This window comes from Callospermophilus lateralis, chromosome 1 (assembly GCF_048772815.1).
Source record: "Callospermophilus lateralis isolate mCalLat2 chromosome 1, mCalLat2.hap1, whole genome shotgun sequence".
NCBI classification, from domain to species: Eukaryota; Metazoa; Chordata; class Mammalia; order Rodentia; family Sciuridae; genus Callospermophilus; species Callospermophilus lateralis.
In genome coordinates this window covers 218,740,871-218,756,706 of record NC_135305.1, presented here as the reverse complement: position 1 = coordinate 218,756,706, position 15,836 = coordinate 218,740,871, and the positions used below count along the sequence as shown (strand labels likewise).

The 15,836-nt window shown below is 43.6% G+C and overlaps 1 protein-coding gene across 1 annotated transcript; it reads right to left on the bottom strand.

Moving 5' to 3' along the window:
• Positions 1 to 8,511: 8,511 nt before the first annotated feature.
• Positions 8,512 to 9,919, bottom strand: LOC143401283 (olfactory receptor 7D4-like). The gene is made up of 2 exons (XM_076858521.2): positions 8,978 to 9,919; positions 8,512 to 8,544 (listed from the first exon to the last, which is right to left on the bottom strand). Exons 1-2 carry the CDS (start codon positions 9,917 to 9,919, stop codon positions 8,512 to 8,514), a joined length of 975 nt encoding a protein of 324 aa, XP_076714636.2.
• Positions 9,920 to 15,836: the final 5,917 nt, after the last annotated feature.

The following is a 15,836-nucleotide window of genomic DNA, read 5'->3' as shown; positions in this document are numbered from 1 at the left end:
CTCAACTGTTTTTTCTTAAGGTATTATCTTGTAGAACTTAGGTAATTAACAATCCCCCACACTTTCCACTTCTTATTCTTCGTTTTTTCACCAGCTTTCTGAGAGCTCTGTCTCAGATACTTAAGACATAAAGTCTCAGGTACCGACAGCAGCCAGATACATGTGACATCATTACAAAGTGGTATTCCAGCCCATGAGAGCCCAAGCTTCACACTGGGGAGGCTAAGAATGGGCCTGGAGAACCAACAAAGATCTCAAACTGCACACACAGATCTTGTTGCTATGGACTGTTTTCACTCCCTTGTATAGGATCTGCCAATCAACTCACCTCACCATGGAGAAGTGGCAGCAGCTGATTTAATGCAGCCTATGACTCCTAGATGTTTAAAGGGTGTGGGCTCACAGGGGTGGACTCTGACTTCGAGGCCAGATTTATTTCTTCTGCTCTTGCTTGGTTCCTTTGAAGGCCTCATAATCCTTTCCGTCTCTCCTTCCCTCCCTCCCTCCCTCCCTCCCCTCCCACCTAGGGCTTACCACTGAGCTACATCCCCTGTCCCTGCAGCCTTCTGCCTTCTCCCATTCCCACATTGCCATTTTTTTGAGCTTCCTTAGCTTACTGCTTGGCTTCACAGTCTTGTTCTGCCTGCGTAGGTATCATTCCTCACCCAAGTTCCTAGGGGAATGCATCAAACACTGCTTAATATTTGTGTGTGGGGACAGGCTGTGGGATTTAGAGTAGAGTGGCCAACAAAACACATGGGCCTTGGGTTTTCAGCAGTTTGCCTCAGAAAGATTTGTGCATCATGCTGACTTACTTTCTCCTTTGTACAAAGTCTTGGGAGTCTATCAAGTGTGTGTCTAAGCTTGTTTCTTGGTTGGAGATTTCCCCGGTCCTTTTGATGCTGTGAATGACTGTGTTTCTTGGGAAGGCCCCAGAGTTCCTTTGATGGAGTACACGGCGTACTTGGAGGCCCTGTTGTGTTGACCTATTTGTTTACATCCTTTAGTTAAACAACTACTTTTATCAACCACATTAAAAATTCTTTGTAATTAAATTCTTGCATACACTGGGAATGAACCTCTGTGGTATCCTCAGAAGCCACCACAGGTTGCAAATGTCTGGGGGGAAAATTGCTGACTTGTACTATGTAGTTAGCCTTACTGTGGTTGTGTTCATACTGAACATGTACAGATTCTTTTTTCTTGTCATTCCCTAAGGAATACAGTATAATTACTGTTTATGTAGCATTTACATAATTAATATTAAAAGCCATCTAGAAATAAAATTTGAGCATTTGCCTCATATATATGAGACACTGGGTTCAATTTCCTAGCATCACATAAAGGTCCATCAACAACTAAAAAATATATTTAAAATGTATATATATGGGAGGGGTGTGCCTATGTTCTATGCAAATATGAGGCCATTTCGAATGAGGGACTTGAGCACCTGAGGATTTTGGTATTTGCAGAGGATTCTGAAAGCAGTCCCCCACAGATATTTGAGGGATGACATTTATTTTCTGCTTTTTCCAGGTATTCATAGGCACTTGCTGTGCACACAGGTCACATTCACATGCATCTGCATGGCACTGTTGGAGCAAGAGGACACTCAGATGTACAGCAACCTGGTGGTCAGTACTGTTGAGGAAGGGTGTGGAGAGAGGAGAGGGCTCAACCCACGAACCCTGTGCTGTGCATAATACACAGTCATGTTTGGTTGCTTGATTTTTTCAGGAAATATGGTCTTCTCAGAAATCCTCTGGAGGCAATTGCCTCTCAGCCTCCCAGTCTCCAAGAACAGGCAGGAAGTAAAAGTAAGAAGCAGGTTGGCAATGTCTACTGAGGATCACATAGTGCTTTCTTTCTGCTCTGATAGCAATTCCTGTTGGCTCTATAAGGCCCTGTATTACTGTATTTATTTGGTTTTCATGTTGCAAGAGTTGAAAAATGGTTGCTGAGTCAGAGCACTTGTTTCTCCCTGACTTTCATGCCTGTGTCAGGCGATCATCAGTGGGGCTCAGAAGACCTGATGGACAGCTGCGTGACCACAGGGCTTCCAGGTCTTCCTTTGGCCACCTGTAGCCCCAGATCCCTTTCTCTGCACTTGCAGTCTTCCGCACAGTTCCTTGGATGTGGTCCAGGGCAGTTGCACATCCCCGAGTGGCAGTGCTGAATGTTCAGTGGGCCTTTGTCAAAAGTTTTCATAGCTCGTTAGTAACATTAGCAATCGCTTGCTGGCTTTTGCCTAGGATTGGAAAAAAAGGATGCGTACCACAGAGGCCATACCACAGGGGAGAACACTTAGCCTGGAGTAAATTGGTGCCATTTCTGTAATTAGAAGCTTTGGGAATCCAGCAAAACTGTTCCCTCTGTGCCCAATTTTTCTATCACATAAGTTAGCTGCAGGAAGAAGTAATGAATTCCAGTGGGATTCATTACTAAAGTGGCCCAGGGCTCTTGCTTCTCATTGCACTTCCCTGCCAGCACTCAGGACAAGGGATCTTGCTCTCTGGAGGGGACTTTTAATTAACCCAATCTTCTTGTCTCATTTTCAGTTCCTGGAGCCACTCCAGCAAGGCCGTCTCTGTCTTGTGTAACATTTAAAGAAGTTTCAATTAATTCAAATATTTTCCTCTGTGGGAAACCTATGTATACATCATGAGTTTCATGGTGTTCCTTACACTTAGGTGTTGGGAAGAAAGAGATCAATAAGACATGTTCCTGTCCTTAACCAAGTAAGGGTCTGGGAGCAGAAGTGAACAATAACAGCTATTAGGGCTAGTCCATTCAGGAGACCCCAAGAAGAAGATGTTGAGTGGGGACAATCAGCATGTAGAAAAGGTGATACAAGCTAAGTGAGAGGCTTATTAAGAGATTTAGGAACAGAATTTAGTGGTTATGTCAATCCTGAATGCAGAGGCCCAGAAAAAAATGACTTCATCAGGTTCTTGAGATAAAAGGATCATTGGAGTAGGAGATAAAGCTGGAGGGTTAAGACAGGATAGTTCATATACAGCATGCACCAACGATACATGTGTCACTTAACATTGGGGATTTGTTCAGGAAAATGTGTTCTTGGGTGCAGGTGATTTCATCATTGTAAGCATCAGGGGTACTCGAACACCAGGCAATATGATCCTGCGGGACCTCTGTGATGATGTGCCACGCAGGCAGTTCTTCCTGTCAGCACACATTTGTGGCACATGAGTGCATATTAGTCACAAATGTTAATTGGAAATTGATGAGAATCCATTGGCATTTCATGAGATTTTCAGTTTAGCAAGGTAACCACTGTTCTTTCTTGGGAGATGGATTGAAGGGGACCTATTTCTGTTAACTTCTGTCACATATTAAGCCATCTAGAACAGCAGTTTAAAACAACTATTTGGCAAGAGTAGAAGGTACACACCTTTAATCCCAGGGAGTAGGGAGGCAGAGGCAGGAGGTAGGAGGATCACAGGTTCAAGACCAGCCTCTCGGCAACTTAGGGAGACCATGTCTCAACATGGAAAAAAAAAATAGACTGTATGTGTAGCTCGTGGCTCAGAGGCAAAGTGCCCCGAGTTCATTCCCCAGTAACAACCATTTGTGTGATTTTTCACTGTTTGGTTGACAATTTAGGTCACACTCAGCTGAAGAATTTTTTGCACTGGCATCGTCAGGGTGTTACCAGGTTGAGTGGACCGTTACTTGGTCTCCGCTCCTGGCTTATCCTCTAGCAGTCCAAGGCGGGGCCTGTGCACACACTGCCCAAGGCTCCCCTGGTTTTTAGGCCCCTGTTTGCGACAAGTTCACCTACTCTGTATGGGCCAGTGTAATCAGGTGGTGATCCCAGAGTGGAAGGGACGTGGATATGGAGAAGAAATGGAGATTCATTTTGCATCTGCCACAATGTCCGTGTACTTTTATTGTAAAAGTCCAAGTGAGAGGGAACAGTTTTATTGAGATGCAGTTGACATATAGGAAACAGTGCATATTTATAGTGTTCAACTTGGCAAGTTTGGACCTAAATGAAACCATCCCCACAATCAAGTTAGGGAGCCCCCAGAAGTGTCCTCAGGTGTCTTATTATTGAACAGCTCAAGCCATGTTTTCCTATGAAGCATCAAAGTCTGATTTCTAACCACTAGCTTCCTTTCCCACTATCCCCCATCCTTTATCTTCCCATCCATGTGGTAAACTGGAAGAGCTCACAGTGAAGTCCCCATGTTCTCTCATGGGAGATGTAGAACTAGAGCACTATTTGGAGCCCAGAGTTTCTTTGGTAACTATGTGTGGAAATTCTGCATAGAGAATTCTAGGGGTAGGGACAAAACTGCACAGATGGAAGGAAATTTGGTTTGCAGTTCTGAAAAGCGAATCAGTGAGTTGTCCAGAGAAAGCCCCTTTATTTTATATGAGATTGAAATTCTTTATAAAGCCACTCGGACACTGGGATTAAATTTAATTCCTAAAAAGCTTCAAATGTATAAATCTGACTAATTTTCTAGATTCTTGTCTGTTCCTGGGACAGAGTGGACCCTACAAGCTCTAATTGGTGACCCCCATGCTTCTGCACTGTAAGGTCCCCAAATGGACTTTCCATGCAGGTTCTACATGAAGACTGTCATTCATTTATTTAGAGACATTAGAGCCGCCCCCCCCCTTTTAATTTCTGGTCATTGGACATAGGAAGGGAATTGTCTGTGGATGGTATCTCATATGATTGATTGACAGAAGTCCTCTTTTTCAGTGGAAAAGTCTGACTCAGAGTTGGAAGACCGTGACTTTCCCTCCTATGTGTTTCTATCTCTATGTCTTTTTTCTGGTTTGAAATAGGTTTTATGGTAAAGTTAGGTGATGGTCCTGGGTGGAGTTAAATTTGGCCATAAATGGGACAAAAGGATAGTGGGTCCGCATCCCTAAATGAAGGCTTTGGAAATTGAGCCAAGTCTGTGCTAAAATATCCCTTGGTTCTTTAACTCCTAGAAGGAATTGCATCTTGTAGGCTCCTGAGACTTAACTTCTTGCAGAACCCCTCCAAGAAGAAGAAAGGTCAGCGGAAAGACATATATCTTTCCCAAAAATATACTTGGAGGCAAAATCCATAGGAAAGGTTTGCCTTTTGCTCAGACAGTGGAGATGTTCTGATATCGGCAGGCCAATGATTGCTACTTTGTCCTTTTTTCCAAAACGGAGGTGGGGTACTGCCTCCCAGGGTGAAGTGTGAAACAGGTTAATACAGTAAGGTCATGGGCACACAGAAACCTCCAGTTTAGCAAAAATTCATTTAGAACTTTATTTAGATTCTCAGGACTTATTTATAACAGACAAGGGTCCTGTTTCAAGGTTCTTGGAGTGTGAAATAACTAAAAATGTTCATCAACTTATTCAACAAATGTGGTTCGGTGTTTCTTCTACTCCAGACCTGAGGCCTCCTGTACCCAAGGATGCTTGACTAGAAGCCAGTATCTTGGGTCTACTCTGTTCTGGGTCTTAGGACAACCAGGATCTTCCCCTCATTGAATTTTCCCTTTCCTTGACTCTTCTAATTCATGATAGATCAGTGGTTCTCATCCAGGGTAGATTTTGCCCCAAGAGGACTTGTGGCAATGTCCAGGGGGCATTTGGGGTGGTCATGGCTTAACAGGGAAAGAGGGGGGAGATTGCTACTAGAATCTAATGACTTGAGGACACAGAGTTGCTAAATGTCTTACAATGCACAGGACAGCCTGCAGCACATGCATGTTCACAATATCTGACCCCAACTTCAACAGTGCCCAGGTTCAGAAGCCCTGGGAGAGAGTAACAATAGAAGGCAGTTGAGGGAGAAATGGGGGACTATCAATACCACTTCAGGCTCATAAGGACAGTCATCCTTTGGAGCCCACCTAATTCAGCTCAGGTCACTAGGGCAAAGGCTTCCCTAGAGTGGCTGGAAGGTTGGAAATGGACTGAATCAAGTCTTTTTTCTTCTGGAGCAATCAGTTGGTATCTCACCTTCAAACATGTGCTGGAGGTGTGACAGGGTCCAAGGCAGAGCACTACTTAGTAAAAAAGTACTGTGTTCATAAATATGTCCCCACCACTTGTTGAGAATCTGTAGACACTTCACATTTTCTGTACTCACTCCAACATCATCTACAAATGAAGAGTCAGGCTGCTGACAGGGTAGACATCCTGGTAAATGGCAGAGTTAGGACTCACATTGACCCTGCCCCAGTCCAACCCAGTGCTCCCCACTGCATTCAGCAGTTCTCAAGCCAACCCAAGAGGGTTTTAGTTTTGTGCCCTCAGTTCAAGAGCATCTCCCCATGGAGCCGAACCATGTGTAAAGGAAGCTTTGTCCTCTCTGCACCCTGTTGGAGGAGAGTTCTTATTGGGGGCCATTTCCTGGTTCAATCCACAGTTTCCAAGAGTTCTGTGCTGTTCTCCACATATCTCACCTCCAGCAAGCAGTGCTCTCTTCAGAGGGCTGAGGCTAGGATAGGGCACTCCTCTCCTATGTGACTTCCTTGGTGCCATGAGTCAAGGTGGGATGCATGCACTCAGCCCTGTGCCACCTACAGCCTAATCTGCCCTTACTAGTTAGTTTTCCCAACTTTGTTCTGCTGGTAAGGGATTTTTCCTTGTCCCCTCCCCTAGTAGCAGTGTAAGCTATTGCAGTTGAAAGAGGAGAATTAAAGGGAGAAATGGGCCTCTGTCTGGCTCCTCTCCATCCTGAACCGTCATGTAGTCCACATAGACACTATGGCCCTTGTGAATCTTGTGTCACTAATATTGAGTCCCATGCCAGGCACTGTTCTGGGCTCTCTCATGCAGTTAAAAATTTCAGAAAACATTCTCATTCACATTACAGATTAGGGAATAGAGGCACAGGGAAATTTAGTAACTTTCCCAAGATTTTGCCATTAGCACTTATTGAGATTTGAACCTGGAACCCCCTTAAGCATTATGTTCTGTTAATGGATGGGAAGGTGGTAGTTAGGCCCAAGAAGTTGACAGTTTTATTTGAAAGCTAAGTTGTGAGAAGGGACTAAAAGTGACCACTGGGGATGCATAGCTATTAGATGTGGAAAGGGAAGTGAGAAGGAAATATATACATTGAGAACATTGATCCTTTCCCAATACATTCTTCCCCGGTGATAAAACAAACCCTGAGGAAGAGGTGTCCATCAAACTTGGAAAGGCAATCTCTGGGAAGAGGCCGAAGCATAATCTTTCTATAAACAAATCCTTTCCAGATACCAACCTCTGACCCCAGGCCCTCTATCAGGTCCAGTAAGGTAAATCCTCAGAAACTGACCACTGACCCTAGATTCCCTCCCATTTTGCTCCAAAAAACAGACCCTAAATTCCTAAGCACTAAAACTGACCCCTTCACTGGTTGATAGAACAATCTCCAAATTCCTGGGTGCCCGAAGAAAATTGACATGCTCCCTAGACCACCTCTCAGGGTAACCTAGACAAGCCCAGGCCCTTTCTTTTGTTTGGGGGCTCATTTTCCACCAGGAAAGTGAATCCCACCATAGCATCATTTCTTCCCTATATCCCCTGTGCCTGTGTGAACCTTCGTTCCTGAACAAAGTGCTGAGCTGATTTGTGAAGTTTGCGTTCCTCCAGGTCTTCTTGCATTTACAGTAGCCTTGCAAGGAATGGTGGCTTTGTTCCTGTATTTCGGATCTACTGGCTTATACACACTAACAAAGTCCAGAGTTTTCTTCCTCTTAAAGAAGACGCTACAATGAGTTTCCTAAGAAAGCGTCTTATGAAAGTCCTCGGTATAGGTCAATGACAACCACCTTTATCTTATTTTATTTTTTGTGGTGCTGGGGTTCAAACCCAGGGATTCCCACATGCTGAGGAGGTACTCTACCGTTGAGTTACACCTCTGGTACTAAGAGCAACTATGAAAGCAAGACTCAATAAGTAAACTTTATGATGAAGGAGAGCAACCAGTCTGGAACAGTCCAGGTAACACACTTTCTAGACGGGGACAAGGGAAGAGTGTGGTCCAGCAGGCGTGGTGCTGGAACCTAGAACATAGCTGAGAAGGGTGAAGATGAGCCAATAATGTGTAAATATATGTTGTTTTAGTCAGCTTTTCACTTCAGGGACCAAAGGACCTGACGAGCAATTTTAGAAGACGAAATGTTTATTTGGCTCATGGCTTCAGAGGTCTTAGTCCTGAGATGACCGACTCCATTGCCCTGGGCCCAAGGTGAGGCAGAGCATTATGACAGAAGACTGTGATGGGGAACAGTGGCTCAGGACATTGCACCAGGAAGCAAAGAGAGACCTCCCCTCACCACAAACAAAATTTAAACCCCAAGGGCACACTGATTAGGTTACATTCATATCCTAGTCATTCCACCTCTAAACTTTCTTGTATTGTCTCACACATGAGCTTTTGGGGACACCTAATATCTCAACCATAACATAGCCAGTTGCGGTGGCACATGCCTGTAATCCCAGTGGCTCAGGAGGCTGAGACAGCAGTGTTGCAAGTTCAAAGCCAGTCTCAGCAACTTAGTGAGACCTAAGTAACTTAAACCCTGTCTCAAAATATAAAAAGGGCTGGGGATGTAGCTTAGTGGTAAAGCACCCCTAGGTTCAACCCATCCCTTGTACCAAAACATAAAACCAAAAACCTCATAACTTGTATTGTTAGTCTTGTCCTCTCTTCTCTCTTGCTGAGTTTGCTTTCTTTCTCTTGCCTTGGTGCTTATAAGAATCTGTGTGCTTGAGTTAGTCTATTTTCAGATGAAACATAGTTATCGGTTGCCCATCATTCATTGTCCTTGATGGATGCTGAGCCTTTTGATGTGCTGCTTCAAGTTCTCTTCAGTGCCAGAATATTTTCTTCTAGTATTTCAAGTGTAGTGTTTTTTTTTTTTTTTTTTCTGTCTTCAGAATATAGAGGGATGGAACTGGTGCAGAGACACAACAGTCATCAGCTCTCTGAATTTCTGTTGTTTATCTTTGACTTGCATTATCTCTCTGAGAGCAAGCCCCTCGGCTGAAGAAGTCTCCTCAGAGCTCCCTTCAGTTCCCTGTTCCTGAGGCTGTAGATAAAGGGATTCAGCATGGGAGCAACCACGGTGTACATCACCGAGGCGATTGAACCCTTTCTGGATGGATGGGCTGTTCCAGAAGTGAGGTAGACCCCAAGGCCTGCACCATAGAACAAGGAAACCACTGAGAGGTGAGACCCACAGGTGGAAAAGGCTTTGTACTTTCCTCCAGCAGATGAAATGCCCACTATGGAGGAGATAATTCTAGCATAAGAAAAAAGAATCCCAGACAGGGGAATAATGCCCAGAAGGCCAGTTACACAATACAGCAGGACATCATTGGCAAGGGTGTCTGAGCAGGCCAGCTTGAGGATCTGAGCAAGTTCACAGAAGAAGTGGGGGACTTCTGTTTCTTTGCAGAAAGATACCCTCAAAACCATTAAACACTGCAGCAAAGAATATGTCAGGCAGATTAGCCAAGAAAGCAGAAGCAGAAGACCACAAAGGCGAGGGTTCATGATGACTGTGTAGCGTAGCGGGTGACAGATGGCCACGAAGCGGTCATAAGCCATCACAGTCAGTAGCAAACTATCCAACCCAGAAAAAATCATGAAAAAGTACACCTGAGTAATGCAGGCTTCGTAGGTGATGGCTTTGCTCTGTGCCTGGGCATTCGCTAACATCCTGGGGACCGTGGTGGAGGTGAAACAGATGTCCACGAAGGACAGGTGGGAGAGGAAGAGGTACATGGGGGTGTGGAGGTGGGAGTCAGAGCTCACAGCCAGGACGATGAGCAGGTTCCCCAGGATGGTGACCAGGTACATGGACAGGAACAGCCCAAACAGGAGAGGCTGCAGGGCCTTATCTTCCCACAGTCCCAGAAGGATGAATTTTGAAGTAGCTGTTTGGTTCTCTGGTTCCATATAGCTCATGGAAATTGGCTAGAAAGAGGAAAGCATAGTTAAAACAGAAATGTGCCATACATTTAAAAATCATTCACTCATGAGCCTGATGTTTATCTAAGCATTTTTATGTTCTTCAGCTGACCAACATCTCTCTAATACTGCCCTCTTTTCTGTGCTCTGACCACCAGCACCTGCAATGACTCGTCTTTAAATAACTGTTCCATGCTGTGCAGAATTCTCCTTTGCATTGTCTCTGACCCATGGAGATTCCTCCTCTGCTGTTTAATTCCTGAGAAAGAGCCATCATCCTCACCAGTACCTTATTTATGCCTTGCAGCTTTGGTCATTTCTTGTTCCAGGAAAATGGAGAGAGAGAGAGAGAGAGAGAGAGAGAGAGAGAGAGAGAGAGAGAGAGAGAGATAGATAGATATAGATATCAGTGGGAGTTGCAGAATGTAATGGCAACTTATAGTCTTTATGCTATTGACCAGTGTCATGAAACAGACTCTTCTGTCTCAAGTTGGACTCACAGAATACTATGCAAATTTTTCATCCCTGTTTTCCCTCTACCTACACCATGAAGACCAAGGCATCTGCATGCTTCCATATGCCAAAGGTCAAATCAGACCTTCCACTGTGCATTCTAAATGTGCCCTGCATGTTTGTGGAAGTTCTTAAATTTCTTTTAAGTCAAGGCATTTTTTTAAGTTTATTTATTTATTTATCTTTATAGTACTGATGATTGAAAGCCTTCTACCTTTTATTTTGCTCCGTTAAAAAAATAAACCTTAATTTCTGTGTGAATATTAGCTATCTGTCACAGAAGGAAGTTTCTAAACTCAGAGAAGGTCTTTTAGAACTTCATTCACATGTAAGAGGAAGTTTTCTTGAGCTGAAATGCACTTCTGTTTAATTTACACAGTCCTGGTTCCTCTCTCTGAAGATGGTTTCTCTCGGCTGTGAGAGTCTTTAGATACCTGAATACATCTAAATTACTGTCTCTTCATATTTTAACTTATTCCTCCCTTATGCAAGTGCCCACTCTGTCAGGCAGAGGTTAGACCAAGAATACAAAGGGGAGAGGCCCAGGCTCCAACTTCCTGGAGCTTTGAGCACCTTGGAAATGTCGGTGGGTGCAGTGATGATTGTGATCAAAACCCTGATGATCCACTTGAGGAGTGAGAGTCTTGGATGCTCTCAAAATATTAGCTGGTCAAATTTAAGGACCACTGTATGAACTTCACTGAAAATTAGCATTAGATACTCGGCATCTTACAATCCCAGGAACCTCCTGTGCAGTGTCATGGATCTGATTCTTTGTACTTACCTGTTCTCTTCCCTGAGAGCCCTCTTTCTCCTTATTCATTTGAAAAACTTCTGCCTTTCCTTTCACAGATTGTCCCCAGATCTTTCTTGACCGCCCCAGGCAGCGACTGTACTTTAGAAAACTGGACTGCATGAGACGGGCGCTCTCACATTGCCCATGTGGTCAGGTCTGGACTTCTCTTCCTCCCACCTCTTGATGTGCGTATCTAGCTCAGTGCTCGCCTGGGGGAGATGCTCTGCAGATGTGCTACATCCTCTGGGGAAGCATCCACGTGGGCGGAGAGGGAGCGATGAGGGGGAGGCCCAGGAGATGAAAGGTGGGGAGACAGGAGAGCCAACCTAAAGATGCAGAGCTGAGCATAAACGACAGAAGGGCTGGGAAAGCCCTGTTCAGAGCCAAAGTGTGTATTTGATTTCCCTTTTTTCTGCCTCTGGGGTCCCTGCCTAGGCACCAGGAAAGTGCATAAGTGAAAGAATTGGCCCCCCTTGCCTCTTTGCCACACCGCTTCCTGAGCAAACTAGGTCATTACAATGGAATTTCTATTATCTTTGCTTCTCCAAATGGGGGACCAAAAAGCATTGCACTGGGAGCCCAGAGGGGCAAGGACACCTGGTCAGAGCAACACCTGGGTGGCCCAGGGGGGCATTTCCCTGTGGCCTGGGATAAGTGAACATTGAACTGCAAATGGGGGAAGGGGGGTTAATCCTCTAACTTCTTATTAAATAAATTGCTGTTTTGATTGTCTTTCTGGAGAGGTTCCCTCCTGGGGGTGAGAGGAGTGATCTGTTCTGCCATGCTTACCATCCATGCCCTTTACCTACCCCAGCCCCACATCTTAAACCTGACTGGAATTTTTTTCCTTTTTAGCTTTTTCCCTGATGCTGGCTATTGAACACTGAGCCAACCTAAAGAAGCAGAGTGGAGCATAAACGACATAAACATCCTTGCCTCTCTGGGCTCCCAGTGCAATGCTCTTTTTTCCCCCATTTGGAGAAGCAAAGATAATAGAGCCCAATCTTCAGAAATTCCATTGTTATGACCTAGTTTGCTCAGGAAGTGGTGTGGCAAAGAGGCAAGGGGGCCAGTGCTTTCACTTGTGCACTTTCCTGGTGCCTAGGCAGGTACCCCAGAGGCAGTCCCCAGCCCTTTTTATTTTTTATTAATTTCACTTTGAGATAAGATATCGATAACTTGCCCAGACTGTCCTTGAATTTGGAATCTTCCTGCCTCAGCCTCCTGATAACTGGGATTACAGGCATGTAGTCACCCAGCCCTGCAGGGGTTTTTGTTTTGTTTTTTTTTCCTCCTAAAACCATTATTCTCTCAGGTGTGGACTCCAAAGTACCCAGCTTCCCTTCAGGAACATTTTACTCCATCTCCAGTTTCTTAACAAACCTAAGGATTAAGAATCATCCTTAGTCAAATCTTGTTCGGTGTCCAGAGCACAAAAAGATCTCCAAGAAATCTGGAGAGACAAAATATATTTTATTTATTTATTATATCATGAATATTCAGTAGGATTTTTCTCTAATAGCACCTATGAGATGGACTCATAGAATTAAGGGTAGAACTTGAATGCTCTGTAAGTAATGAAGGTGTAGCCAGGCACAGTAGCACACTGTAATCCCAGCTGCTCTGGAAGCTGAGGCAGAGGGATCACAAGTTCAGGGACAGTCTTGACGAGGTGGAGGCAAGAGTTGGTAATATAGTGAGACTCTGTCTCAAAATAAAAAGTAGAAACACCTGGGCATGTAGCTCAGTGGTAGAACAACCCCGAATTCAATCCCGTGGCTGCAAAAAAAAAAAAAAAAAAAAATTGAAAAATGCCAGAATGTTGGCACAAGTGCCAAATTCCCTAACAAGAACCAAACATGAAAATTAAATAAATAATCAGTGGGATGGCATCAAACTAAAAATCTTCTGCACAGCAAAGGAAACTGTGCAGTCTTCTGCACAGTAAAGAGAGACACTACAGAATGTAAAAAGTTCTTTGCCAGCTGCTCCTTCAAAGGAGGATTAATATTCAGAATATATAAAGAACTCAAAAAACATCAAAGCCCTCAAATAACCCAATTAATAAAATGGCCATTTATTAAGGAGGTTGGTGCTTATGCCATTTTTTGGGGTGTCATGCCTGTGTATACTCTAACAGTTGCAAAGTTTCTGCTTTAATTGCTAGGAATCTCTATTTTCACTCTTCCAAATAAATTTTAGAAATGTTTGTTCTAGTTTCTAAAAAAAAGAAAAGCTGAGGATCAGTTGGATTCTCAGTCAAGTTCTACCAGACCTCTAAGGAACAACACACACAAATCCTCTTCAAATCATTCTGTAAAATACAAAGGGTGGGAACACTGCCAAATTCATTCTATAAAGAAGTCAGCATCACCCTGATACCAATACCAAGGGCATATCAAGGAAAGAAAGCATCAGACCAATATCTATGATGAACCTAGATGAAAAAAATCCTTAATAAAGTTTTGGAAAATCATATTCAAAAACCCTCCCTCCCTCCTTCCCTCCCTCCTTTTCTTTCTTCTTTCTACAGTGGATAATGAACCCTGGGAGGCTTAACTACTAAGCCACATCCCCAACCCTTTTAATTCTTTTTACTCTTATTATTTTTATTTTGAGACAGGCTCTCACAAATTTGCTTAGGTCCTTGAAGACTTGCTGAAGCTGGTTTTGAGTTTGTGATACTCCTGCCTCAGCCTCCCAAGCCACTGTGATTACAGACATGTACCATCAGGCCAGTCTAACCAAGCATTCTTGAACATTAATTTTTGCTGGACTTGGTGGCTCACACCTGTAATCTCAGGTCCTGGGGAGGCTGAGGCAGGAGGATCGTGAGTTCAAAGCCAGCCTCAAAAATTTAGCAAGGCCCTAAACAACTCAACAAAACCCTGTCTCTAAATAAAATATAAATGTGGCTCAATGGTAAAGCATCATGGATACAAAAAAAAAAAAAAGAAAAAACCACGAAAACAAAAACTTTCCCTTTAAACAATGCTCTATGGTTTGAATAGAGTTTCTGTCCATGGTGATGAAGGCTGGGTCTGCAGGGTGGTAATATTAGCCATTTTCCAAAAGAAGATAAAAATGTTCAGCAGGTTTATGAAGAAAGACTCAGCATCACAGATCATCTGGGTAATCATAAAGAAAACCACAATGAGACATCAGGTCACACCAGTTAGAAAGTTTAATCTCAAAAACCAGAACAAAACATGTTTGTGAGAATATGGAGAAAATGGACCTCTGACTGCAATATTGGGCAACATAAATCAGTGTAATAATTATGGGAAACATTTGCAGGTTCCTTCAAATTTAAAATACAGCTACCATAAGATCCAGTAATCCCATTACTGCACATCTGTATAATGTGCATGAAACTGGAATGTCAAAGTAGATGTACAAATCTATCATCGTGGCAGCAGTACTCACAATAATTAATGTAGGGAATCACCATTAGTGTTTATTATCATGTAAATAAATAAATATGCTGTATATATGCAATGAAATACCACTGTGCATGAAAAGTAAAACAATCTGGGTATTTGATGCATTATGGAGGGGCCAGTGTGACATGATGTAGGTGACAGGGCCAGCCATAGGAAGACAAGCACAGCCAGAGCTCTCTTAGAGGTGGATCTAACAGCAGAACTTAGAAGATGGTGACCAGGTCAACTGTGGGGTAGAAGTTAGGGAGTGAGCAGTCAGAGTCACCAAATTCGAGATAGATTTGATGAACAGCTGATTAGCTAATCATAACAATAAGCTTCCAAGTGAAGACATGGGAAAAATCATACAGAAGGGGGAAATGTTGCTAAAACCATATATGATAAGGGTGGTATCTAGACCATGTCATGAACTCTTACAGGTGAGAAACAAAGGTACAACCTGCATAATTACGAAATGAGCATTGACTCCCTTAGACATTTCCCCACAAAAGATCCATCAACTGCCAACAAGCCCCTAAAAAAGATGCTCAATTAGTTACAGGGAAATGCAAATCCAAAGCAACATGAGATTGCTTCACAGCCAATAGAAAGCTTTAATTTACATCAAATTGCAGATGATGAGTTTTGGCAGCAAGGTAAAGAGGCCTGAACCTCCCACACTAGACATGAAACGTGCCAGCTACAATGAAAAGCAGTTTGGTGATTCCTCATTAAGTTGTATCTCCTTCCTATGTACATTTTATCCAAGAAACTGAACATAGAGTCTCCCATGCTTGAGCACCGAGGGTATGTCCTGAGAAGTGCACAGTTGGGCAGTTTTGTCATTGTGCAAACATCACAGAGTCACTTACATAAATCAGCATGGGTGTGACATCACTAGACAGCCTGAAGTTATGGGACCACCCCTGTGTGTGCAGTCTGTCATCTACCCAAGCATCATCAATGTAGCACACACCTGTCCTCAAGCTCTGAACACTATTGTGAGTGCCCACAGGAGCAGGACCATTCACACAGGACCATTCAAATCATCCAGATGTCCATCAGTGCATGGGTGGATGAGAAGTTTATGATGTACCCTGGAGGAAAAAAATTATTCCACCATAGAAAGAAGATAAATAGTTAAGATTCATTCATAAGATAGCCAAAACCAAGG

Excerpts from the sequence above, each read along its gene's own strand:
- LOC143401283 (XM_076858521.2), bottom strand. The coding sequence starts at position 9,919 with ATGGAACCAGAGAACCAAACAGCTACTTCAAAATTCATCCTTCTGGGA. Across the intron at positions 8,545-8,977 it reads GGGGCTTGCTCTCAGAGAGA|GAGACAGGGTTTAAGTTACT; the intron begins TAATGCAAGTCA and ends TTTTTATATTTT.